Raw genomic sequence first — 27275 nt, 5'->3', positions numbered from 1 at the left:
GTGTATCTTTCTCTCTCTCTGTCTCTGTGTATCTCTCTCTCTCTGTCTCTGTGTATCTCTCTCTCTCTGTCTCTGTGTATCTCTCTCTCTCTGTCTCTGTGTGTCTCTCTCTCTCTGTCTCTGTGTGTCTCTCTCTCTCTGTCTCTGTGTATCTCTCTCTCTCTGTCTCTGTGCATCTCTCTCTCTCTGTCTCTGTGTATCTCTCTCTCTCTCTGTCTCTGTGTATCTCTCTCTCTCTGTCTCTGTGTATCTCTCTCTCTGTCTCTGTGTATCTCTCTCTCTCTGTCTCTGTGTATCTCTCTCTCTCTGTGTCTCTGTGTATCTCTCTCTCTGTGTCTCTGTGTATCTCTCTCTCTGTCTCTGTGTATCTCTCTCTCTCTGTCTCTGTGTATCTCTCTCTCTCTCTGTGTCTCTGTGTATCTCTCTCTCTCTCTGTGTCTCTGTGTATCTCTCTCTCTGTCTCTGTGTATCTCTCTCTCTGTCTCTGTGTATCTCTCTCTCTCTCTCTGTCTCTGTGTATCTCTCTCTCTCTCTGTGTATCTCTCTCTCTGTCTCTGTGTATCTCTCTCTCTCTCTGTCTCTGTGTATTTCTCTCTCTCTGTCTCTGTGTATCTCTCGCTCTGTCTCAGTGTATCTCTCTCTCTGTGTCTCTGTGTATCTCTCTCTCTCTCTGTCTGTGTGTCTCTCTCTATCTCTCTCCGTGTATCTCTCTCTCTCTCTGTCTCTGTGTATCTCTCTCTGTCTGTCTGTGTATCTCTCTCTCTCTGTCTCTGTGTATCTCTCTCTCTCTCTGTCTCTGTGTATCTCTCTCTGTCTGTCTCAGTGTATCTCTCTCTGTCTGTCTCTGTGTATCTCTCTCTCTCTGTCTCTGTGTATCTCTCTCTCTCTCTCTGTCTCTGTGTATCTCTCTCTCTCTGTCTCTGTGTATCTCTCTCTCTCTCTCTGTCTCTGTGTATCTCTCTCTCTCTGTCTCAGTGTATCTCTCTCTGTCTGTCTCTGTGTATCTCTCTCTGTCTCTGTCTCTGTGTATCTCTCTCTCTGTCTCTGTGTATCTCTCTCTCTCTCTGTCTCTGTGTATCTCTCTCTCTCTGTGTCTCTGTGTATCTCTCTCTCTCTATCTCTCTCTCAGTGTATCTCTCTCTTTCTCTCTCTCTGCAGTGTTATCATTGGGAGGCTTTCTGCGTATTTCCTTTTTGAAACATGTCTGTTAAGGAGCTGTCTCTATTCCAACTGGGCCTCGGTCCAGAGCTAAGAACACTGAGCCTTGCCAGAATCTCATTCCTGCCGCTGCTGTTCCACAGCCCGGTAGCAATCTCACTTGTTCGAGATGCTGCAAATCTCCAGGCCCGAAATATCAGCTCTTTTTTTCTTTTGTCTTTGTTCCTTTCATTTGGAATGTGTTCCAGGTAATCTGACCACCAACTCACCTCCCCTCCATACAGTCGGTGTCTCACCAATCCGACACCTGGCTACTCAGAGTATTACACGCTCACCTCTGGGTCAGAAGGTCGTGGGTTCGAGCCCCACTCCAGAGACTTGAGCACAAAATCCAGGCTGACAGTCCGAGTGTAGTACTGAGGGAGTGCTGCACTGTCAGAGGTGCCGTCTTTCTGATGAAGCATTAAACCAAGGCCCTATCTACCCTCTCATGTGGATGTAAAACATCCCACAGACACGATTGGAAGAAGAGCAGGGGAGTTCTCCCCTGTGTCCTGGGGCCAAAATTTATCCTCCAACCAACATCACTAAAAAACAGATGATCTGATCACTGTCTCATTGCTGTTTGTGGGATCTTGCTGTGCACAAATTGGCTGCCACATTACAACAGTGACAACATTTCAAAAGTATTTCATTGGCTGTGAAGCACTTTGGGACGTCCTGAGGTGGTGAGAGGCGTGAGGGAATCACAAGTCTTTCTTTCCCAGTTGTACTGAATGAATTCCAAAGTGAGTTACAGATCCCAATTGCATCAGCCCTTGGACTGAGAGGCAGTTGGCAAGTGACTAGTTAAATGGTTCGAGACAAGGCAACGGTGAGCTAACATCTGGGCCCCACTTCCTTCAAAGCCTTTGGCAAACTCTTCAGTTTCAATTTTAGTTTTACAATGCGGTAAATTATCCACAGCTCCAGCAACTGAAATGCATCCGAGTACCACGTGGAAGTCTCGTAATCCACCAGCGATGGGTCTTAATCATCATTCATTGGAATATCAAAGGCCCCATTAAAGACACGGGATCAGTGTGCTGCATGTGGCACTAACTCAGGAAGCTCCATCCCTCCAGCTTCTCATCTTCTCCTCCCGCTCACTTACTCTCACACAATCCCAACTTGGACAGACACCTCCGTAAACTGCAGCTCATCCAAAACTCTGCTGCCCCGTATCATAACTCGCACCAAGTCCCGTTCACCCATCACCCCCTGTGCTCGCTGACCTACATTGGCTCCCCGTCCGGCAAAGCCTCGATTTTAAAATTCTCATCCTTATGTTCAAATCCCTCCATGGCCCTCGCCTCTCCCGATCTCTGCAACCTCCTCCAGCCCTACAACCCTCCGAGATCTCCGCTCTCCTCCAATTCTGGCCTGTTGCCCATCCCCGATTTTCATCGCTCCACCATTGGCGGCCGTGCTTTCAGCTGCCTCGGCCCAAAGCTCTGGAATTCCCTCCCTAAACCTCTCCGTCTCTCTACCTTTCCCTCCTCGTTTATGACCCTCCTTAAAACCTACCTCTTTGACCAAGCTTTTGGTCACCTGTCCTAATATCTTCTTTTGTGGCTCAGTGTCAAAGTTGGTTTGATAATCCCTCCTGTGAAGCACCTTGGGAGGTTTTACTATGTGAAAGGCGCTATATAAATGCAAATTGTTGTTGTTGTTCCTTCATCATCGCTGGGTCAAAATCCTGGAACTCCCTTCCTAACAGCACTGTGGGAGAACCGTCACCACACGGACTGCAGCGGTTCAAGAAGGCGGCTCACCACCACCTTCTCAAGGGCAATTAGGGATGGGCAATAAATGTGGGCCTTGCCAGTGACGCCCACATCCCGAGAATTAATAAAAGAAACTTAAAAGTTCTTATTGAAGAAAGAGGTGAAAGAACAAGGTCTTACATTGAATGTACAGCACAGAAACAGGCCATTCGGCCCAACAGGTCCATGCCAGTGTTTATGCTCCACACGAGCCTCCTCCCTCCTCTCTTTTTCATCTCACCCGATCAGACCATAAGAGCATAAGAGATAGGAGCAGGAGTAGGCCATTCGGCCCATCGAGCCTGCTCCGCCATTTAGTGCGATCGTGGCTGATCTGATTTTTACCTCAACTCCACTTTCCCGCCCTTTCCCCATATCCTTTGACTCCCTCGCTGATCAAAAATTTGTCTAACTCAGCCTTGAATGTATTCAATGACTCAGCCTCCACAGCTTTTTGGGTTAAAGAATTCCAAAGATTCACGACCCTCTGGGAGAAGAAATTCCTCCTCATTTCTGTCTTAAACGGCTGACCCCTTATTCTGAGACTATGCCCCCTAGTTTTAGATTCCCCCATGAGGGGTAACATCCTCTCAGCATCTACCCTATTGAGTCCCCTCAGAATCTTGTATGTTTCAATAAGATCTCCTCTCATTCTTCTAAACTCCAATGAGTATAGACCCAACCTGTTCAATATTTCTTCATAAGACAACCCTTCCATACCCAGAATCAACCAAGTGAACCTTCTCTGAACTGCCTCCAATGCACGTATGTCCTTCCTTAAATAAGGGCACCAGAACTGTACGCAGTACTCCAGGTGTGGTCTCACCAGCACCCTGTACAGTTGTAGCATGATTTCCCTGCTTTTATACTCCATCCCCCTAGAAATAAAGGCCAATATTCTGTTTGCCTTCCGGATTACCTGCTGCACCGTATGTTGACTTTTTGTGTTTCATGTACGAGGACACCCAGATCCCTCTGTACCGCAGCATTTTGTAATATTTCTCCATTCAAATAATATTTTGCTTTTTTATTTTTCCTCCCAAAGTGGATGACTTCACATTTTCCCACATTATATTCCATCTGCCAAATTTTTCCCATTCGCTTAACCTGTCAATATCCCTTTGCAGACACTTTGTGTCCTCATCACAACTTGCTTTTCCACCTATCTTTGTATCATCAGTAAATTTGGCCACAAGACACTCTGTTCCTTCATCCAAGTCATTGATATATATTGTAAATAGTTGAGGCCCCAGCACTGAGCCCTGCGGCACCCCACTAGTTACAGATTGCCATTTTGAAAATGACCCTTTTATCCTGACTCTTTGTTTTCTGTTAGTTAGCCAATCCTCTATCCATGCCAGTATATTACACCCAACACCATGAGCTCTTATCTTGTGCAGTAACCTTTTATGTGGCACCTTATCGAATGCCTTTTGGAAATCCAAATACACTACATCCATTGGTTCCCCTTTATCCACCCTGCCTGTTACTTCTTCAAAGAACTCTAATAAATTTGTCAGACAGGATTTCCTCTTCATAAAACCATGTTGACTCTCCTTGATTGTATTATGAGTCTCCAAATGTCCTGCTACTACTTCCTTAATAATGGATTCTAGCATTTTCCCAATGACAGATGTTAGGCTAACTGGTCTATAGTTACCTGCTTTCTGTCTCACTCCCTTCTTGAATAGGGGTGTTACGTTTGCGGTTTTCCAATCCACTGGGACCTTTCCAGAATCGAGTGAATTCTGGAAGATTACAACCAATGCATCCACTATCTCTGTAGCCACTTCCTTTAAGACCCTCGGATGCAAGCCATCAGGTCCAGGGGACTTGTCAGCCTTTAGACCCATTAGTTTACCTAGTACTTTTTCTCTAGTGATAGTGATTGTTTTTAGTTCCTCCCTCCCCTTTGCCCCTTGATTTTCTACTATTATTGGTACATTATTAGTGTCTCCTACTGTGAAGACAGATACAAAATATCTGTTCAATTCCCCTGCCATTTCCTTGTTTTCCATTATTATTTCCCCAGTATCATTCTCTAAGGGACCAATGTTTACTTTAGCTACCCTCTTCCTTTTTATATACTTGTAGAAGCTTTTACTGTCAGTTTTTATATTTCTTGCTAGTTTACTCTCATAATTTATTTTCTCCCTCTTTATTATTCTTTTAGTCATCCTTTGCTGGTTTTTAAAGATTTCCCAATCTTCGGGCTTACCAGTAATCTTTGCCATGTTGTATGCTTTTTCTTTTAACCTGATACCATCCTTGACTTCCACAGTTAGCCATGGTTGGTTCACCCTTTTTGTGGAGTCTTTCCTCCTCACAGGGATATATTTTTGTTGCGAGTCATAAAATATCTTTTTAAATGTTTGCCACTGCTTATCCACCATCAAACCATCTAATCTGTTTACCCAGTCCACTTTAGCCAATTCCGCCCTCATTCCTTTATAATTGCCCTTATTTAAGTTTAATACAGTAGTTTCAGACACAAGATCCTCGCTCTCAAACTGGATGTGAAATTCCATCATATTATGATCACTGCTTCCCAAGGGATCCTTTACTTTGAGATCATTAATTAATCCTGTTTCGTTACCCATTACCAGATCCAAAATGGCCTGTTCCCTGGTTGGTTCCCCGACGTATTGGTCTAAGAAACAGTCCCTAATACACTCTATGAACTCCTCCTCAGGGCTATTTTTGCCAATTTGATTTGTCCAATCTATGTGAAAGTTAAAATCGCCCATGATTATTGCATTACCTTTTTTACAAGCCCCCCTTATTTCCTGATTAATATTTTGCCCTACAGTGTAGCTACTGTTAGGGGGCCTATATACTACTCCCACCAGTGATTTCTTTCCCTTGCTATTTCTTACCTCCACCCAAATTGATTCAACATCTTGGTCTTCTGAGCCGAGATCATTTCTCACTATTATACCAATTTCATCCTTTATTAACAGAGCTACCCCACCACCTTTACCTTTTTTCCTATCCTTCCGAAATGTGAAATAACCCTGAATGTTCAGCATGTCCTTCTATTCCTCTCTCCCTCATGTGTTTATCGAGCTTCCCCTTAAATCCATCCACACTATTCACCTCAACTACTCCTTGTGGGAGCAAGTTCCACATTCTCACCACTCTCTGGGTAAAGAAGTTTCTCCTGAATTCCCTATTGGGTTTATTGGTCTTGGTGCTGGGTGAGATGTGGGGAAGGAAGCTAAGTGAGGCTCAGGCCTGTTTCAGCACAGTTAGATGGAGGTTAAATCTCTGCCCCCAGTGTGTCTGAGAGAATCGCCCCGAACACCAGGGAAGCAGGTTTCCAGTTCCCACTCCTGCCGTGACTGAGGTTGCACTGATTGTCCATTTCGCTGACTGGCCCTGACTGGACAGGGACTAAACCTGCCTTTAATTCTTTTAGGTGAGGGTTGTCTGGATGGGTTTCGAGGGCCTGTGAAGCTGACAGATGCCCAAAATACTTTAAACTTGAACACAGATAAACATTTAATTGAACAATTAGCAAATGAAGCACAAGGTCAGAGCCGTGATTCCTTGTTCAGAATCTCCAAGGGCCCTCCGCATTTTCCAAAACATAGAATCATAGAATCTTACAGCATAGAAGGAGGCCATTCAGCCCATCGTGCCTGTGCCGGCTCTTTGAAAGAGCTGTCCAATTAGTCCCACTCCCCTGCTCTTTCCCCAGAGCACTGCAAATGTTTCCTTTTCGAGTATTTCTCCAATTCCCTTTTGAAAGTTATTATTGAATCTGCTCCCACCGCCCTTTCAGGCAGCGCATTCCCGTAAAAAAGGGGGCAGGGGAGGGGGAGGGGGAGGAGGAGGGGATTAATACACCCACGTCTTTGAAGTGATGAGACGGTGAGCACGTACCTCAAAGACGTCTTCGTCCAGTATCCTCGTGCCGAACACCACGATCCCATTTGTGTCAATCTCTGGCCGTTTGCTCCTGTTCAGCGATTTGTTTAACTTCTTTTTGCAATCCAGGATCATGGTGACTGTCTTCTTGTGGACACTGATTGCAATTCGATGCCATCTGCCAGAGCACAGAAAGAGAGAGAGGGATAGAGAGGGGTGAGAGGGAGAGAGAGAGAGAGGGAGAGGGGGAGAGAGAGAGAGGGGGGGAGAGAGGAGAGAGAGAGGAGAGAGAGAGAGAGAGAGAGAGAGAGAGAGACAGAAAGAGGGGGGAGAGGGAGTGGGGAGAGGGAGAGGGGAGAGAAAGAGAGAGAGAGAGGTAGGGGGAGAGAGAGAGAGAGAGATTACATTTTGAACCATATTCATGCTCCAGTGGTGATGAACGATTGACGTGTATCTCTGCACAGACCAGTTTAGACCCAGTCACAGCCCTGGCTCAGTGGGCAGCTCTCCCACCTCTGAGTCAGGAGGTTGAGGGTTTAAGTGTTAGTTCTTCTTCACCTCCTTAACCCAGTAGTAACTTCGAGACCAAGGAGAGGGGGTTTAGTTTATAGTGTGTTACCCAGGGGAGCACTGACTGGGTACAGAGTGGGCGTGAACTGGTACAGAGTGGGCACAGAGTGAGCATGGATTAGGCACAGACTGGGTACGGGGTGGCAGCCATGAAGCTGGAGAGATTACACAAATTGGGGTTGTATTCTCTGGAGTTTCGAAGGTTAAGGGGTGATCTGATCGAAGCTTATAAGATATTAAGGGGAACAGATAGGGCGGATAGAGAGAAACTATTTCCGCTGGTTGGGGATTCTAGGAGTAGGGGGCACAGTCTAAAAATTAGAGCCAGACCTTTCAGGAGTGAGATTAGAAAACATTTCTACACACAAAGGGTTGTAGAAGTTTGGAACTCTCTTCCTCAAACGGCAATTGATACTAGTTCAATTGCTAAATTTAAATCTGAGATGATAGCTTTTTGGCAACCAAAGGTATTAAGGGATATGGGCCAAAGGCAGGTATATGGAGTTAGATCACAGATCAGCCATGATCTTATCAAATGGCGGAGCAGGCACGAGGGGCCGAATGGCCTTCTCCTGTTCCAATGATTCTATGTTCCTAATTACATGAAATGCGCCTGAATGAAATTGAGACTCAGAAGTATATTTCATCAATGCAACGTCCATTTGAAATAAGAATAGAAATCAGTTAAACTCTTAGTGAAAGTTTCTTCTCTCAAACATCATCGACACAGAGATGTTTGGGGTAAGTCTTTGTGACTGAGCGTGTTGGGGTACAGACAGGGACCAGGACCCGCAGTAATACGTACTTTCCATCAGACAGGTTGACTCCACTGAAGACGGGATATTGCTCTGGGCTTGGCTTCCCTGTCTGGTCTTCATAAAGGAATATTGGGCTCCGTGCGAGCTCAATCCCCAGCTGCTGGATACCCTGCTCATTGTAGAGGGAGAGCAGGAACGCACCCTTCCCTTTCTGGGCTCTAACTGTCATCAAGATCGAGAAATCCTCCGGGAACGGGGAATCTGGAAAAAGAAGGAAGGCCAGAGAGTGAGTCATTGGTGATAATCGACAGCCGATGTCTCCCACAGGCAGATCCACATGCTCCTGACCAGCGGCCCTTACACTAAAACCATCCCAACATCCACAAACACAGCACGTCCACACTGAAGGCACCAGAGGGGTAGGCAAAGGGAAAACTATATTACAGCGAGGGGTGTGGGGTATATCAGAGTGTTACAGTGAGGGGTGTGGGGTATATCGAGTGTTACAGTGAGGGGTGTGGGGTATATCAGAGTGTTACAGTGGGGGTGTGGGGTATATCAGAGTGTTACAGTGAGGGGTGTGGGGTATATCAGAGTGTTAGAGTGAGGGGTGTGGGGTATATCAGAGTGTTACAGTGGGGGTGTGGGGTATATCAGAGTGTTACAGTGAGGGGTGTGGGGTATATCAGAGTGTTACAGTGAGGGGGTGTGGGGTATATCAGAGTGTTACAGTGAGGGGGTGTGGGGTATATCAGAGTGTTACAGTGAGGGGGTGTGGGGTATATCAGAGTGTTACAGTGAGGGGTGTGGGGTATATCAGAGTGTTACAGTGGGGGTGTGGGGTATATCAGAGTGTTACAGTGAGGGGGTGTGGGGTATATCAGAGTGTTACAGTGAGGGGTGTGGGGTATATCAGTGTTACAGTGAGGGGTGTGGGGTATATCAGAGTGTTACAGTGAGGGGTGTGGGGTATATCAGTGTTACAGTGAGGGGTGTGGGGTATATCAGAGTGTTACAGTGAGGGATGTTTGATGGAACAGTGTAGAGGGAGCTTTACTCTGTATCTAACCCGTGCTGTACCTGCTCCGGGAGTGTTTGATGGGACAGTGTAAAGGGAGCTTTACTCTGTATCTAACCCGTGCTGTACCTGCCCTGGGAGTGTTTGATGGGACAGTGTAGAGGGAGCTTTACTCTGTATCTAACCCGTGCTGTACCTGCCCTGGGAGTGTTTGATGGGACAGTGTAGAGGGAGCTTTACTCTGTATCTAACCCTGTACCTGCCCTGGGAGTGTTTGATGGGACAGTGTAGAGGGAGCTTTACTCTGTATCTAACCCTGTACCTGCCCTGGGAGTGTTTGATGGGACAGTGTAGAGGGAGCTTTACTCTGTATCTAACCCTGTACCTGCCCTGGGAGTGTTTAGAAAGTGGAACAGAAATTTAAAAACATGACAATTACGAATTCAAATACCTGACAAAGAATTGGCCCTAGAATGCCCCCTGGAAAATCAGCCTTGTAATTCAGAAGACTGGAACCTCTGGCCTGATTCCACGGTGTCGAGGATTACAATACAGTTTCCCTCTGGATTGGGAACATTTCATCGGCGTGACTCGACAGACTGCAAATTCCTCTTCACAAAGCAAATTTCAAGATGCTTTAAGGCAGCAGGCGGAGGTGGGAGGAGTTTGGGGGACAGGGGCTTTTGTACACCAGGCAGCTGTTACACATTCCAATAACGGTGGGACCGAGAGGGGGTGGTGGGGTGTGTTTAGGGTGGAGCCAGGCGAGTTAGCGGCTGCACACAGCCTGTTTGGAACTCTGGAATTCACACAAGTCCACTCTCGTGGTGGAAAGTATGTGTTCATGGCATTCCATCAAGGCCTCCTGTTTTGTCTCAGTCATGGGCTGAGAATCAGCTCAGTCCCGGCCAAGAGGCTCGACAGACATCTCCCAGGTCCAGCCGGTACATTCCCCCTTCCTGACTCGTTTTTGTTTTGTGATTGCAGTGTTGCGTCTCCCGCCTGGAGATTTGCACCTTAGGTTTTGCAGGTTGCGTTTTCCTGGTGTCAGCCATGGCTCAGTGGGTGTCAGAAGGCGGTGGGTTCAAGTCTCACTCTAAAAGAGGGCCCCATGTTCCAGGCTGATACTCCCAGTGCCTGGACCGAGGGAGCAAGTTATTATCGGGACTCAGGAGACAAGCTCGTCAGGAGCAACAACCAGGGGCAGAGTCCACCCTTGTGCCAAGATTCACTTAATAAAAACATAATTTGATAATGGATGGTGCAAAAGGAAGCAGTCAGTCAGGAGGAATTGCCAGCAGATTGTGAGGCTGCTTTGGAGTTAAGGTTCTTGGCAAATCCTCTCATCTCCAGCCCGTGAGCAGATCTCGTGCCTCTCTCTGAACGGCAGGTCACCCCACCAATCTGAGCTTTCACCTACTTATAGATTCGCAGCAAATTAAAGGCAGGTTTCTGATTCTCCTTGAGCTTACAATCCAGGTCTCTCAGAGGCTACTAGGCCGGTATCTATGGCAACCGCCCCATAAAATGCAGCAACCATAGCAGAAGATTAGTCACTTCCTGTCCCAAAGCCTCCCGGTCTCTCGCTCATTACCCAAGTTGAGGGCCACTCTCTATTAATTATTTCATGAATGTTCTGGAATGTTGCCTGTTTCTCATTATCTCCTGGCTGCTGCGTGTTGGACATGTTTAGTTCAATGCAACCGCTCATCGTTCAGACCCCGCTCGAGGCTCTAGCCTCTGGGCTCTGTGCCAGGCCGCTCTGCTGTATTTTATCCATATTCTCTGCTGACGTGGACTAGGCTCTGATTATTTTTTGGTGAGGGGGGAGGTGTGATGGGGCGGGAGGGAATGGGGTGGGGGTTTACCTCTCACTGTTATTCCTTTGGGCACTCAACTCTTGTTCTGAATGCGGTTCATTGAGTCTTACAGCACAGGAGGTGGCCTTTCGGCCCATCATGCACGTGCCGGCTCTTTGAAAGAGCTATCCAATTAGTCCCACTCCCCCTGCTCTTTCCCCAGAGCCCTGTAAATGTCTCCTTTTCAAATGTTTATTCAATTCCCTTTTGAAAGTTATTATTGAATCTGCTTCCACCGCCCTTTCAGGCAGCGCATTCCAGATCAGATCAACTCGCTGCGTAAAACATGCCTCCTCATCTCCCCTCTGGTTCTTTTGCCGATCACCTTCAATCTGTGTCCTCTGGTTACCGACCCTCCTGCCAGTGGAAACAGTTTCTCCTTATTTACTCTATCAAAACCCTTCATCATTTTGAACACCTCTATTAAATCACAAAATCCAGGCCGACACTCCCAGTGCAGTACTGAGGGAGCGCTGCGCTGTCGGAGGGTCAGTACTGAGGGAGCGCTGCACTGTCGGAGGGTCAGTACTGAGGGAGCGCTGCGCTGTCGGAGGGTCAGTACTGAGGGAGCGCTGCACTGTCGGAGGGTCAGTACTGAGGGAGCGCCGCACTGTCGGAGGGTCAGTACTGAGGGAGCGCTGCGCTGTCGGAGGTGCCGTCTTTCAGATGAGACATTAAACCGAGGCCCCGTCTGCCCTCTCAGGTGGGTGTAAAAGATCCCCTATTTTGAATAAGAGCAGGGGGGAGTTCTCCCCGGTGTCCTGGCCAATATTTATCCCTCAACCAACAGCTAATAAAACGATTATCTGGTCATTTATCACATTGCTGTTTGTGGGATCTTGCTGTGCACAAATTGGCTGCCACGTTTCCTACATTACAACAGTGACTAGACTTCAATAGTATTTCATTGGCTGTAAAGCGCTCTGTGACGTCCTGAGGTCGTGAAAGGTGTGAAAGAAATGCACGTCTTTCTTTCTTTCTAAAACTGCAATCTGGGGCACAGGACCCCAATTTGCAGATTGAAAGGGGCCAATCGCCTGAAACAGGCCCCTTTCAGAATGGTGTCGGCTGCATGATCGGGTTTAAGGGGGTGTTAAGATCACCGACCCCATTTGGAGGCAGTTATTGCGAGTGAAACCCGGCCCCAATGGCTTGGCCCCAACTGGTCCAGGGCCCCAAAATGGCGGCAGTCGCTTTGCCGCGGGCGTGGGTGGTACCGCCAAAGGTTGGAACTGGTCCCCGTTCACTCCTGCGCACGGTGAGTGGCGGGGTCACCGGATAGAGCTCACCACCGGCCCCCCCACCCATGTTTGAGACGCTATATCAATGCAGGTGGTGGTTGGAAGCAAGATGGCCAGTTATATGGAAGCAGCAATGAGTGTGAGCAGAGTGTGTCACCTGCCCTCACGGAGCGGGAAGAGGCCACGAGGGCAGTGCCCAACGGTCACCAGCCCTCCAGGATTGTCCTGGAGTCTCCAGGAATTAAAGATTAATCTCCTGGACTCCGCTGGGAGCAAAAACCCAGGAGATAAATCACCAGGGATTAAAACAAAAATCATTTCCTTTCAACACTTTTATTTGTCAGATACAAAAAATGTTGGGAGTTGAGAAAGAAAAGGCCGTTTGACTGAGAGTCAAGAATCATCCAATGGGGTAATGAAGAGCCAGCTCTCTCTCCAATTGGCCATGACATTGCTGGGCGCTGTGACAATGGACGTGTCGGGCGACCAATGGGAGGGAGCGTGGGGGTGGAGCAGAGGTCATATGCTGAAATCTCCAGGATTAGGTCCAGTCAGAGTTGGCGACTCCAGGCAGGGGCTGAGTGGGTAGAAGAGCAGCCATGGCCTGCGATGTGTGGCATCGACACCAAGTGTTGGGAACAATGTTTGGCCAAGTGTCTCCAGCTTGGCCCTGTGTTTATTTTGCTTCTCTCTTTAATCCCACAGACCCAGCCAGACAACTTATGTTTGGCTGGATCACACCCTTCAGGTTTGGCCAACTTCACTTTAACAATACCGCACAGCTTAAAATGTCCAAGAAAAATAAAATCCTCAGAGGAATGTAACGAAACAGAAGAGACAACAAGTTTGATGGTCCCACAAGGTATCTGTGGCTGACATTAAAACCAGTCAGCGTGTCAGAAAATTCCATCTGTTAATCAATGTTTATTTTTGGTAAAATGAAGTTTAATGTGAAATTTATGTTCTGTGAAGGACTGAGGAACAGAATTGTTTCCATTCAGAGATATCAAACGCTCCCAGAGTGAAGCTCCCTCCACACTGTCCCATCAAACACTCCCAGAGTGAAGCTCCCTCCACACTATCCCATCAAACCCTCCCAGAGTAAAGCTCACTCTACACTGTCCCATCAAACACTCCCAGAGTAAAGCTCATTCTACACTGTCCCATCAAACCCTCCCAGAGTAAAGCTCACTCTACACTGTCCCATCAAACCCTCCCAGAGTAAAGCTCACTCTACACTGTCCCATCAAACCCTCCCAGAGTAAAGCTCACTCTACACTGTCCCATCAAACCCTCCCAGAGTAAAGCTCACTCCACACTGTCCCATCAAACACTCCCAGAGCAGGTACAGGGTTAGATACAGAGTAAAGCTCCCTCTACACTGTCCCATCAAACACTCCCAGGGCAGGTACAGCACGGGTTAGATACAGAGTAAAGCTCCCTCTACACTGTCCCATCAAACATTCCCAGGGCAGGTACAGGGTTAGATACAGAGTAAAGCTCCCTCTACACTGTCCCATCAAACACTCCCAGGGCAGATACAGGGTTAGATACAGAGTAAAGCTCCCTCTACACTGTCCCATCAAACACTCCCAGGGCAGGTACAGGGTTAGATACAGAGTAAAGCTCCCTCCACACTGTCCCATCAAACATTCCCAGGGCAGGTACAGGGTTAGATACAGAGTAAAGCTCCCTCTACACTGTCCCATCAAACACTCCCAGGGCAGGTACAGCACGGGTCTGCTGTTTTATTTTAAATGCTAATATCCTTGTAAATTAATGGACAGAGGAGTGTCAGATAGTGTCAGTGTCTGACCCCTAATATTCGCTATTCTCCTGCTTTTGCCTCTCATTAGGGCCTTGTTAGAAGTTGCAGCCAACTGGTCCTTATTCAGAGAAGGGTGAGAGAATCTTGGCTGTCCCAACGGTTCCATGCACGTCTGGTGTGTGTGCATGCATGTGTACGCTTGTGAGCTCGTGTGTGCGTGTATGAGCATGGTGGGTGTATAGTGAGTGGATGTGTGAGTACATGAGAGAGTGAATTTGTGTGTGTGTGAGTGAGCGTGAGTGTGAGTGTGAGTGTGTCTGTGTGTAAGTGCGTGTGTCTGTGTGTGTAAGTGAGTGTGTGTGTGAGTGTGTCTGCGAGTGAGTGTGAGTGTAACTGTCTGTGCGTGTGTTTGAGTGTTGGTGAGTGAGTGAGTGAGTGTGAGCATGTTGGTGAGTGAGTGTGTGAGTGAAAGTGAGTGAGTGTATGTGTGTGAGTATGTGTGTGTCTGTATGTATGAGTGTGTGTATGAGTGAGTGTGTCTGTGAGTGAGTGCGTCTCTATGTGTGAGTGTGTCTATATGTGTGTGTTTGTGAGTGTGCGTGAGCATGTGTGTGTGAGTATGTGTGAGTGTGTCTGTATGTCTGTGTGTGTCTGTATGTGTGTGTGAGTGTGTGAGTATGCGTGTGTGTGTGAGCATGTGTGTGTGTGTGAGCATGTGTGTGTGTGTGTATATGTGTATATGAGTGTGAGTGTGTGTGAGAGAGTGTGAGTGTGTGTGTTGAGTGTGTGTGAGTATGAGTGTGAGTGTGTGTGAGTGTGTGTGAGTGTCTGTGTATCTGAGTGTGAGTGAGTGTGAGTGTGTGTGTGTATATGAGTGCGAGTGTGTGAGTGTGCATGTGTGTGAGAGTGTGTGTGTGCATGTGTGTGTGTATGTATATGAGTGTGAGTGTGTGTGAGTGTGTGTGTGTGTGTGTGTGTGTGTGAGAGAGTGTGAGTGAGTGTGTGTGTGTATATGAGTGTGAGTGTGCATGTGTGTGTGTGTGTATGTATATGAGTGTGAGTGTGTGTGAGAGAGTGTGAGTGTATGTGTGTGTGAGAGTGAGTGAGTGTGTGTATATGAGTGTGAGTGTGCATGTGTGAGAGTGTGTGAGTGTATGTGTGTGTGAGAGAGTGTGCGTGTGAGTGTGCATGTGTGAGAGAGTGTGAGTGTGTGTGTGTATATGAGTGTGAGTGTGCATGTGTGAGAGAGTGTGAGTGAGTGTGAGTGTGTGTGTGTATATGAGTGTGAGTGTGCATGTGTGAGAGTGTGTGTGTGTGTGTGTGTATGAGTGTGTGTGTGTGTGTGTGTGTATGAGTGTGAGTGTGTGTGAGAGAGTGTGAGTGTGAGTGTGTTGAGTGTGTGTTGAGGTGGGACTGATTCTGCAGTTTGAGGTGGGATTGTCAGTGTGGGGGCTGCAGACGGCCTGAGGCGAATCAGACGCACGTCTCTCAGACGTTGGCCTCAGATCAGCTCGGTCCACAGGTGCAAGTTCTCAGACGAGGCCCGGTTTCCCCAACATTCGTGACTCAAACTGTTGGAACCGTTCCTTTCTTACAAGGTTTAAACAAAAATTCACATGGACCAATTGTTTTACCAACTTTAAACCTGATTCTGCTCATCTCCAGAACAACTACTGAGAAAAAGGGAACAAAGGATCCAGATCAAAAGGGTCTTTTTAATCAGGTTCCTCTGTGTTCAAGCCCAGTCTGGTCCAAACTGAGACTTCTTGTGGTGAGGCCTGTTTCTCTCTCTCTCCATCTCTCTCTCTCTCCGCTCCTGTCCTCCCTCTCTCTGTGTGTGTGTCTCTCTCTGTCTACCTCTCTGTCTCACTCTCTCTCTCTCTCTCTCTCTCTCTCTGTCTCCCCCACAGGAACACAGAAACAGGAGGAGGCCATTCAGCCCCTCAAGCCTGTTCCACCATTCAATTAGATCATGGCTGATCTGTATCTTAACTCCATTTACCCGTCTTGGTTCTGTAACCCTTAATCCCCTCACCCAATAAAAATCCATCAATCTCAGTTTTGAAATTTCCAATTGACCCCCAGCCTCAACAGCTTTTTGGGGGAGAGAGTTCCAGATTCCCACTCCCCTTTGTGTGAAGAAGTGCTTCCTGACATCACCCCTGAACGGCCTGGCTCTAATTTTAAGGTTCTGCCCCCTTGTTCTGGACTCCCCCCACCAGAGGAAATAGTTTCTCTCTATCGACCCTATCAAATCCTTTAATCATCTTAAACACCTCGATTAGATCACCCCTTAATCTTCGACACTCGAGGGAATACAAGCCCAGTCGATGGAACCTGTCCTTATCATAAAGAACATAAGAAATAGGAGCAGGAGTAGGCCATTCGGCCCCTCGAGCCTGCTCCACCATTCAATCAGATCATGGCTGATCTTCGATCTCAACTCCACTTTCCCGTCCGGTCCCCATATCCCTTGATTCCCCATGAGTCCAAAAATCTATCGATCTCAGTCTTGAATATATTCAATGACTGAGCGCCCACAGCCCTCTGGGGTAGAGAATTCCAAAGATTCGTAACCCAAGTGAAGAAATTCTTCCTCATTTCAGTCTTAAATGTCTGACCCCTTATCCTGAGACTATGTCCCCTGGTTCTAGACTCTCCAGCCAAGGGAAACAATCTCTCAGCATCTACCCTGTCAAGCCCCCTCAGAACCTTATATGTTTCAATGAGATCACCTCTCATTCTTCTAAACTCCAGAGAGTATCGGCCCATTCTACTCAATCTCTCTTCATAGGACAATCCTCTCATCCCAGGAACCAATCTAGTGAACCTTTGTTGCACCGCCTCTAAGGCAAGTATATCCTTCCTTAGGTAAGGAGACCAAAACTGTACACAGTACTCGTGCTGAGGTCTCACCAGAGCCCTGTACAATTGTAGTAAGTCTTGCTTACTCTTGTACTCCAACCCACTTGAAATAAAGGCCAACATGCCATTTGCCTTCCTAATTGCTTGCTGCACCTGCATGCTAACTTTCTGTGTTTCTTGTACGAGGACACCCAAATCTCTCTGAACACCAGCATTTAATAGTTTCTCACCATTTAAAAAATATTTCATTTTTCTATTTTTCCTACCAAAGTGAATAACCTCACATTCCCCCACATTATACTCCATCTGCCACCTTCTTGCCCACTCACTTAACCTGTCTATATCCCTTTGCAGACTCTGTGTGTCCTCCTCACAGCTTACTCTCCCACCGAGCTTTGTATCATCAGCAAACCTGGATACATTACACTCGGTCCCTTCATCTAAGTCATTAATATAGATTGTAAATAGCTGAGGCCCAAGCACTGATCCTTGCGGCACCCCACTAGTTACAGCCTGCCAACCTGAGAATGACCCGTTTATCCCTACTCTCTGTTTTCTGTCCGTTAACCAATCCTCAATCCATGCTAATATATTACCCCCAATCCCATGAGCCCTTATCTTGTGTAACAACCTTTTATGTGGCACCTTATCGAATGCCTTTTGAAAAACCAAATATACGACATCCACTGGTTCCCCTTTATCTACCCTGCTAGTTACATCCTCAAAAAACTCTAATAAATTTGTCAAACATGATTTCTCTTTCATAAAACCGTGTTGACTCTGTCTAATCATATTATGATTCATTAAGTGCCCTGTTACTACGTCCTTAATAATGGATTCCAGCATTTTCCCGACAACTGATGTCAGGCTAACTGGCCTGTAGTTCCCTGTTTTCTCTCTCCCTCCTTTCTTGAATAGCGGGGTTACATTTGCTACCTTCCAATCCGCTGGGACCGTTCTAGAATCTAGGGAATTTTGGAAGATCAGAACCAATGAATCCACTATCTCTGCAGCCACCTCTTTTAGAACCCTCGGATGTCGGTCCATCAGGTCGAGGGCTTTTACGAGGGAAAAACCTACTTGACCTCGTCCTCACAAATCTACCCGTCGCAGATGCATCTGTCCATGACAGTATTGATGTGGAGTGACCACCGCACAGTCCTCGTGGAGACGAAGTCCCCTCTTCGCACTGAGGACACCATCCAACGTGTTGTGTGGCACTACCACCGTGCTAAATGGGATAGATTCAGAACAGATCAAGCAGCTCAAAACTGGGCATCTATGAGGCACTGTGGGCCATCAGCAGCAGCAGAATTGTATTCCAGCACAATCTGTAACCGCATGGCCCAGCATATTCCTCACTCTACCATTACCAACAAGCCAGGGGATCAAACCTGGTTCAATGAGGAGTGTAGAAGAGCATGCCAGGAGCAGCACCAGGCGTTACCTAAAAATGAGGTGCCAACCTGGTGAAGCTACAACTCAGGACTACATGCATGCAAAACAGCGGAAGCAACATGCTATAGACAGAGCTAAGCGATTCCACAACCAACGGATCAGATCAAAGCTCTGCAGTCCTGTCACATCCAGTCGTGAATGGTGGTGGACAATTAAACAACTAACGGGAGGAGGAGGCTCTGTAAACATCCCCATCTTCAACGATGGCAGAGTCGAGCACGTGAGTGCAAAAGACAAGGCTGAAGCGTTTGCAACCATCTTCAGCCAGAAGTGCCGAGTGGATGATCCATCTCAGCCTCCTCCCAATATCCCCACCATCACAGAAGCCAGTCTTCAGCCAATTCGATTCACTCCACGTGATATCAAGAAACAGCTGAGTGCACTGGATACAGCAAAGGCTATGGGCCCCGACAACATCCCGGCTGTAGTGCTGAAGACTTGGGCTCCAGAACCAGCTGCGCCTCTCGCCAAGCTGTTCCAGTACAGCTACAACACTGGCATCTACCCGACAATGTGGAAAATTGCCCAGGTATGCCCTGTCCACAAAAAGCAGGACAAATCCAATCCGGCCAATTACAGCCCCATCAGTCTACTCTCAATCATCAGCAAAGTGATGGAAGGTGTCGTCGACAGTGCTATCAAGCGGCACTTACTCACCAATAACCTGCTCACCGATGCTCAGTTTGGGTTCTGCCAGGACCACTCAGCTCCAGACCTCATTACAGCTTGGTCCAAACATGGACAAAAGAGCTGAATTCCAGAGGTGAGGTGAGAGTGACTGCCCTTGACATCAAGGCAGCATTTGACCGAGTGTGGCACCAAGGAGCTCTAGTAAAATTGAAGTCAATGGGAATCAGGGGGAAAACTCTCCAGTGGCTGGAGTCATACCGAGCACAAAGGAAGATGGTAGTGGTTGTTGATGGCCAATCATCTCAGCCCCAGGACATTGCTGCAGGAGTTCCTCAGGGCAGTGTCCTAGGCCCAACCATCTTCAGCTGCTTCATCAATGACCTTCCCTCCATCATAAGGTCAGAAATGGGGATGTTCGCTGATGATTGCACAGTGTTCAGTTCCACTCGCAACCCCTCAGATAATGAAGCAGTCCGAACCCGAATGCAGCAAGACCTGGACAACATCCAGGCTTGGGCTCATAAGTGGCAAGTAACATTTGCGCCAGAAAAGTGCCAGGCAATGACCATCTCGAACAAGAGAGAGTCTAACCACCTCCCCTTGACATTCAACGGCATTACCATCGCCGAATTCCCCAGCATCAACATCCTGGGGGTCACCATTGACCAGAAACTTAACTGGACCAGCCATATAAATACTGTGGCTACGAGAGCAGGTCAGAGGCTGGGTATTCTGCGGCGAGTGACTCACCTCCTGACTCCCCAAAGCCTTTCCACCATCTACAAGGCACAAGTCAGGAGTGTGATGGAATACTCTCCACTTGCCTGGATGAGTGCAGCTCCAACAACACTCAAGAAGCTCGACACCATCCAGGACAAAGCAGCCCGCTTGATTGGCACCCCATCCACCACCCTAAACATTCACTCCCTTCACCACCGGCACACCGTGGCTGCAGTGTGTACCATCCACAGGATGCACTGCAGCAACTCGCCAAGGCTTCTTCGACAGCACCTCCCAAACCCGCGACCTCTACCACCTAGAAGGACAAGAGCAGCAGGCACATGGGAACAACACCACCTGCACGTTCCCCTCCAAGTCACACACCATCCCGACTTGGAAATATATCGCCGTTCCTTCATCGTCGCTGGGTCAAAATCCTGGAACTCCCTTCCTAACAGCACTGTGGGAGAACCTTCACCACACGGACTGCAGCGGTTCAAGAAGGCGGCTCACCACCACCTTCTCGAGGGCAATTAGGGATGGGCAATAAATGCCGGCCTCGCCAGCGACGCCCACATCCCATGAACAAATTTTAAAAAGGTGAATTTAAGGAGTTAGGAGACAAATTAAAAAGCAGGACCTCGAAGGTAGTGATCTCAGGATTACTACCAGTGCCACGTGCTAGTGAGTATAGGAACAGGAGAATAGACAGGATGAATGCTTGGCTGCAGGGATGGTGTAGGAGGGAGGGATTTAGATTCCTGGGACATTGGGACCGGTTCTGGGGAAGGTGGGACCTGCACATGCGGGACAGGTTACACCCGAGCAGGACCAGGACCAATGTCCTCGCGGGAGTGTTTGCTAGTGCTGTTGGGGAGGGTTTAAACTAGAGTGGCAGGGGGATGGGAACCTGAGCAGGGAGACAGAAGGGAGTAAAGTTGAGAGCAGCAAAAGAGGGGAAGACCCAGGGGAAATTTACAATACAAATAGTACAAACAGTTGTTCAAGAACAAGTGAAAGGGAAAAGCGTAGAGCAGCGGAAAGAAAGTGTACTTTAGGCACGACAGATAAAGTGAAAACTAGAAGGCGTAAGGCGATTAACCCAGCATCAAAGCTAAAGGTCAGGCTAGGGTGTGTGGCCCAACTAAGAGTTCTATATACAAATGCACGGAGTATAAGGAATAAATTAAATGAACTACAGGTTCAAATGCAAATTGGAGGATATGACATGATAGCTATTACTGAGACATGGCTGCAGAGAATGGTCAGGATTGGGAACTAATTATACCAGGTTATAAGGTCTACAGGAGAGATAGGGAAAATGGAAGAGGGGGAGGAGTAGCCTTAGTGATTAGAGATGAAATCACTTCAATGATAAAGGAGGATATAACGAGAGGTAAGCAGCCAACAGAGACCTTATGGGTTGAATTGAGAAATAGGAAAGGATCTCAGACTATAGTGGGAGTTGTGTATAGGAGCCCTGGCAGCAGCTCTGAAGTGCTAGATTGTATAAATGCAGAGATTAGACAAGTGTGTAAGAAAGGCATAGTGGTCTTAATGGGGGACTTTAACCCTCACATAGATTGGCAAAAGCAGACCAGCAACTGTCAGAAAGGTAGTGAATTTCTTGAGTGTGTCCGGGATAGTTTTCTACAGCAGTATGTCCTGGAGGCAACAAGGGGGCAAGCCATACTAGATTTAGTAATGAGTAATGAACCAGATTTAGTTAACAGCTTAACTGTGTGTGAACATCTATCCAATAGTGATCATAACATGATTGAGTTCAAGGTAGTGTTTGAAAGGGAAAAAAGTGAGTCAGCTGCTAAGATTCTAGACTTGGGCAAGGCCGACTTCAATGGGATGAGACAGAGACTGTCCACAGTAAACTGGGCAAATCTGTTAATGGGTAAAACGACTGATGATCAGTGGGAAATGTTTAAAGAAACATTTAACGAGATACAGAATCGGTTTATACCCCTGAGGGGCAAGAACTCTACTTGCCAAAAAAAACAGCCATGGACAACTAAAGAGGTAAGGGACAGTATAAGACATAAGGAAAGGGCATACAAAAAGGCAAAAAATGGCACAGATCCTGGCGAATGGGAAAGATACAAAGATCAACAAAGGGTCACAAAACAGATAGTAAGAGCTACAAAAAGAGAGTATGAAAAGAAACTTGCAAGGGGATATCAAAACCAATACGAAGAACTTTTATAGTTATGTTAGGAAAAAGAGGGTGGGGTCAGGAGCCGTGTTGGCCCCTCAAAAACTGAAAGTGGGGATATTGTCATTGACAATGGGGAAATGGCGGACATGTTGAACAATTACTTTGCGTCAGTATTTACAGTAGAAAAAGAGGATAGCATGCCGGAAATCCCAAGAAAACTAATATTGAATCGGGGACAGGGACTCGATAAAATTAACATAAGTAAAGCAACAGTAATGAAGAAAATAATAGCACGAAAGAGTGACAAATCCCCAGGACCAGATGGTTTCCATCCCAGGGTTTTAAAGGAAGTAGGTGAGCACATTGCAGATGCCCTAACTATAATCTTTCAAAGTTCTCGAGATTCAGGAACTGTCCCTCTAGATTGGAAAATTGCACATGTCACTCCGCTTTTTAAGAAAGGAGAGAGAGGGAAACCGGGGAATTATAGACCAGTTAGCCTAACATCTGATGTGGGGAAAATGCTGGAGTCTATAATTAAGGATGGGGTGACTGAACACCTCGAGAATTTTCAGTTAATCAGAGAGAGCCAGTATGGATTTGTGAAAGGTAGGTCGTGCCTGACAAACCTGATTGAATTTTTTGAAGAGGTGACTAAAGTAGTGGATAGGGGAATGTCAATGGATGTTATTTATATGGACTTCCAGAAGGCATTTGATAACGTCCCACATAAGAGACTGTTAGCTAATATAGAAGCCCATGGAATCGAGGGAAAAGTACGGACTTGGTTAGGAAATTGGCTGAGTGAAAGGCAACAGAGAGTTGGGATAATGGGAAGGTACTCACATTGGCAGGATGTGACTAGTGGAGTCCCCCAGGGATCTGTCTTGGGGCCTCAATTATTCACAATATTTATTAACGACTTGGATGAAGGCATAGAAAGTCTCATGTCTAAGTTTGCTGACGACACAAAGACTGGTGGCATTGTAAGCAGTGCAGATGAAAACATAAAATTACAAAGGGATATTGATAGATTAGGTGAATGGGCAAAACTGTGGCAAATGGAATTCAATGTAGACAAATGTGAGGTCATCCACTTTGGATCAAAAAAGGATAGAACAGGGTACTTTCTAAATGGTAAAAAGTTAAAAACAGTGGACGTCCAAAGGGACTTCGGGGTTCAGGTACATAGATCATTGAAGTGTCATGAACAGGTGCAGAAAATAATCAATAAGGCTATTGGAATGCTGGCCTTTATATCTAGAGGACTGGAGTAATGCTGCAGCTATACAAAACCCTGGTTAGACCGCACCTGGAGTACTGTGAGCAGTTCTGGACACCGCACCTTCGGAAGGACATATTGGCCTTGGAGGGAGTGCAGCGTAGGTTTACTAGAATGATACCCGGACTTCAAGGGTTAAGTTACGAGGAGAGATTACACAAATTGGGGTTGTATTCTCTGGAGTTTCGAAGGTTAAGGGGTGATCTGATCGAAGATTATAAGATATTAAGGGGAACAGATTGGGTGGATAGAGAGAAACTATTTTCGCTGGTTGGGGATTCTAGGAGTAGGGGGCACAGTCTAAAAATTAGAGCCAGGCCTTTCAGGAGTGAGATTAGAAAACATTTCTACACACAAAGGGTGGTAGAAGTTTGGAACTCTCTTCCGCAAACAGCAATTGATACTCGTTCAATTGCTAAATTTAAATCTGAGATAGATAGCTTTTTGGCAACTAAAGGTATTAAGGGATATGGGCCAAAGGCAGGTATATGGAGTTGGATCACAGGTCAGCCATGATCTTATCAAATGGAATAGCAGGCACGAGGGGCTGAATGGCCTACTCCTGTTCCTATGTTCCTATGTTCCTCCCCTTAACATTCAACGGCATGACCATCGCCGAATCCCCCACCATCAACATCCTGGGGGTCACCATTGACCAGAAACTTAACTGGACCAGCCATATAAATACTGTGGCTACAAGAGCAGGTCAGAGGCTGGGTATTCTGCGGCGAGTGACTCACCTCCTGACTCCCCAAAGCCTTTCCACCATCTACAAGGCAGAAGTCAGGAGTGTGATGGAATACTCTCCACTTACCTGGATGAGTGCAGCTCCAACAACACTCAAGAAGCTCGACACCATCCAGGACAAAGCAGCCCGCTTGATTGGCACCCCATCCACCACCCTAAACATTCACTCCCTTCACCACCGGCGCATTGTGGCTGCAGTGTGTACCATCCACAGGATGCACTGCAGCAACTCGCCAAGGCTTCTTCGACAGCACCTCCCAAACCCGCGACCTCTACCACCTAGAAGGACAAGGGCAGCAGGCACATGGGAACAACACCACCTGCACGTTCCCCTCCATAAAACCATAAGACCATAAGAGCTAAATGTAAGGAGTCGTACAACACCAGGTTATAGTCCAACAGCTTTATTTGAAATCACAAGCTTTCGGAGCTTTGCTCCTTTGTCAGGTGACGAAGGAGCAAAGCTTCGAAAGCTTGTGATTTCAAATAAAGGTGTTGGACTATAACCTGGTGTTGTACGACTCCTTACATTTGTCCACCCCAGTCCATCACCGGCATCTCCACATCATGACCATATGAGATAGCAGCAGGACTTGGCCATTTGGCCCCTCGAGCCTGCTCCGCCATTCAATGAGATCATGGATGATCTGATTTTTACCCCAACTCCACTTTCCCGCCCTTTCCCCATATCCTTTGACTCCCTTGCTGATCAAAAATTTGTCTAACTCAGCCTTGAATGTATTCAATGACTCGGCCTCCACAGCTTTTTGGGGTAAAGAATTCCAAAGATTCACAACCCTCTGGGAGAAGAAATTTCTTCTCATTTCTGTCTTAAACGGGTGACCCCTTATTCTGAGACTATGCCCCCTAGTTTTAGATTCCCCCATGAGGGGTAACATCCTCTCAGCATCTACCCTATCGAGTCCCCTCAGAATCTTGTATGTTTCAATAAGATCTCCTCTCATTCTTCTAAACTCCAATGAGTATAGACCCAACCTGTTCAATCTTTCCTCATAAGACAAGCCTTCCATACCCGGAATCAACCGAGTGAACCTTCTCTGAACTGCCTCCGATGCAAGTATGTCCTTCCTTAAATAAGGGCACCAGAACTGTACGCAGTACTCCAGGTGTGGTCTCACCAGCACCCTGTACAGTTGTTGCATGACATCCCTGCTTTTATACTCCATCCCCCTAGAAATAAAGACCAATATTCCGTTTGCCTTCCAGATTACCTGCTGGACCTGTATGTTGACTTTTTTGTTTCATGTACGAGGACACCCAGATCCCTCTGTACCGCAGCATTTTGTAATATTTCTCCATTCAAATAATATTTTGCTTTTTTATTTTTCCTCCCAAAGTGGATGACTTCACATTTTCCCACATTATATTCCATCTGCCAAATTTTTGCCCATTCGCTTAACCTGTCAATATCCCTTTGCAGACACTTTGTGTCCTCATCGCAACTTGCTTTTCCACCTATCTTTGTATCATCAGCAAATTTGGCCACAAGACACTCTGTTCCTTCATCCAAGTCATTGATATATATTGTAAATAGTTGAGGCCCCAGCACTGAGCCCTGCGGCACCCCACTAGTTACAGATTGCCATTTTGAAAATGACCCTTTTATCCTGACTCTTTGTTATCTGTTAGTTAGCCAATCCTCTATCCATGCCAGTATATTACCCCCAACACCATGAGCTCTTATCTTGTGCAGTAACCTTTTATGTGGCACCTTATCGACTGCCTTTTGGAAATCCAGATATACTGCATCCATTGGTTCCCCTTTATCCACCCTGCCTGTTACTTCTTCAAAGAACTCTAATAAATTTGTCAGACAGGATTTCCCCTTCATAAAACCATGTTGACTCTCCTTGATTGTATTATGAGTCTCCAAATGTCCTGCTACTACTTCCTTAATAATGGATTCTAGCATTTTCCCAATGACAGATGTTAGGCTAACTGGTCTATAGTTACCTGCTTTCTGTCTCACTCCCTTCTTGAATAGGGGTGTTACGTTTGCAGTTTTCCAATCCGCTGGGAGCTTTCCAGAATCTAGTGAATTCTGGAAGATTACAACCAATGCATCCACTATCTCTGTAGCCACTTCCTTTAAGACCCTCGGATGCAAGCCATCAGGTCCAGGGGACTTGTCAGCCTTTAGACCCATTAGTTTACCTAGTACTTTTTCTCCAGTGATAGTGATTGTTTTTAGTTCCTCCCTCCCCTTTGCCCCTTGATTTTCTACTATTATTGGTATATTATTAGTGTCTTCTACTGTGAAGACAGATACAAAATATCTGTTCAGTTCCTCTGCCATTTCCTTGTTTTCCATTATTATTTCCCCAGTCTCATCCTCTAAGGGACCAATGTTTACTTTAGCTACCCTCTTCCTTTTTATATACTTGTAGAAGCTTTTACTGTCAGTTTTTATATTTCTTGCTAGTTTACTCTCATAATTTACTTTCTCCCTCTTTATTATTCTTTTAGTCATCCTTTGCTGGTTTTTAAAGATTTCCCAATCTTCGGGCTTACCAGTAATCTTTGCCATGTTGTATGCTTTTTCTTTTAACCTGATACCATCCTTGACTTCCTTAGTTAGCCATGGTTGGTTCACCCTTTTTGTGGAGTCTTTCCTCCTCACAGGGATATATTTTTGTTGCGAGTCATAAAATATCTTTTTAAATGTTTGCCACTGCTTATCCACCATCAAACCATCTAATCTGTTTACCCGTCCACTTTCGCCAATTCCGCCCTCATTCCTTTATAATTGCCCTTATTTAAGTTTAATACAGTAGTTTCAGACCCAAGATCCTCACTCTCAAACTGGATGTGAAATTCTATCATGTTATGATCACTGCTTCCCAAGGGATCCTTTACTTTGAGATCATTAATTAATCCTGTTTCGTTACCCATTACCAGATCCATAATGGCCTGTTCCCTGGTTGGTTCCCCGACGTATTGGTCTAAGAAACAGTCCCTAATACACTCTATGAACTCCTCCTCAGGGCTATTTTTGCCAATTTGATTTGTCCAATCTATGTGAAAGTTAAAATCGCCCATGATTATTGCATTACCTTTTTTACAAGCCCCCCTTATTTCCTGATTTATATTTTGCCCTACAGTGTAGCTACTGTTAGGGGGCCTATATACTACTCCCACCAGTGATTTCTTTCCCTTGCTATTTCTTACCTCCTCCCAAATTGATTCGACATCTTGATCTTCTGAGCCGAGATCATTTCTCACTATTATACCAATTTCATCCTTTATTAACAGAGCTACCCCACCACCTTTACCTTTTTTCCTATCCTTCCAAAATGTTAAATAACCCTGAATATTTAGCTCCCAACCTTGGTCACCTT

The 27275-nt window shown here is 46.5% G+C and overlaps 1 protein-coding gene across 1 annotated transcript in view; it reads right to left on the bottom strand.

Annotated features, from left to right (window-relative positions):
• LOC137310095 (collagen alpha-1(V) chain-like) overlaps positions 1–27275 on the bottom strand; it is a gene marked incomplete at its 3' end in the record, with an annotated part of 258789 nt that overhangs the window by 145291 nt on the left and 86223 nt on the right. Inside the window, exons 3-4 of the mRNA XM_067978050.1 lie at positions 8209–8422; positions 6849–7011 (exon numbers count right to left, since the gene is read on the bottom strand). Of these exons, the coding sequence (XP_067834151.1) occupies positions 6849–7011; positions 8209–8422 (377 nt within the window). The remainder of the gene's footprint in view (positions 1–6848; positions 7012–8208; positions 8423–27275) is intronic.

This window comes from Heptranchias perlo, unplaced genomic scaffold, assembly GCF_035084215.1.
Source record: "Heptranchias perlo isolate sHepPer1 unplaced genomic scaffold, sHepPer1.hap1 HAP1_SCAFFOLD_215, whole genome shotgun sequence".
In the NCBI taxonomy this organism is placed as follows: domain Eukaryota; kingdom Metazoa; phylum Chordata; class Chondrichthyes; order Hexanchiformes; family Hexanchidae; genus Heptranchias; species Heptranchias perlo.
This window is presented reverse-complemented; position numbering and strand designations above follow the sequence as displayed.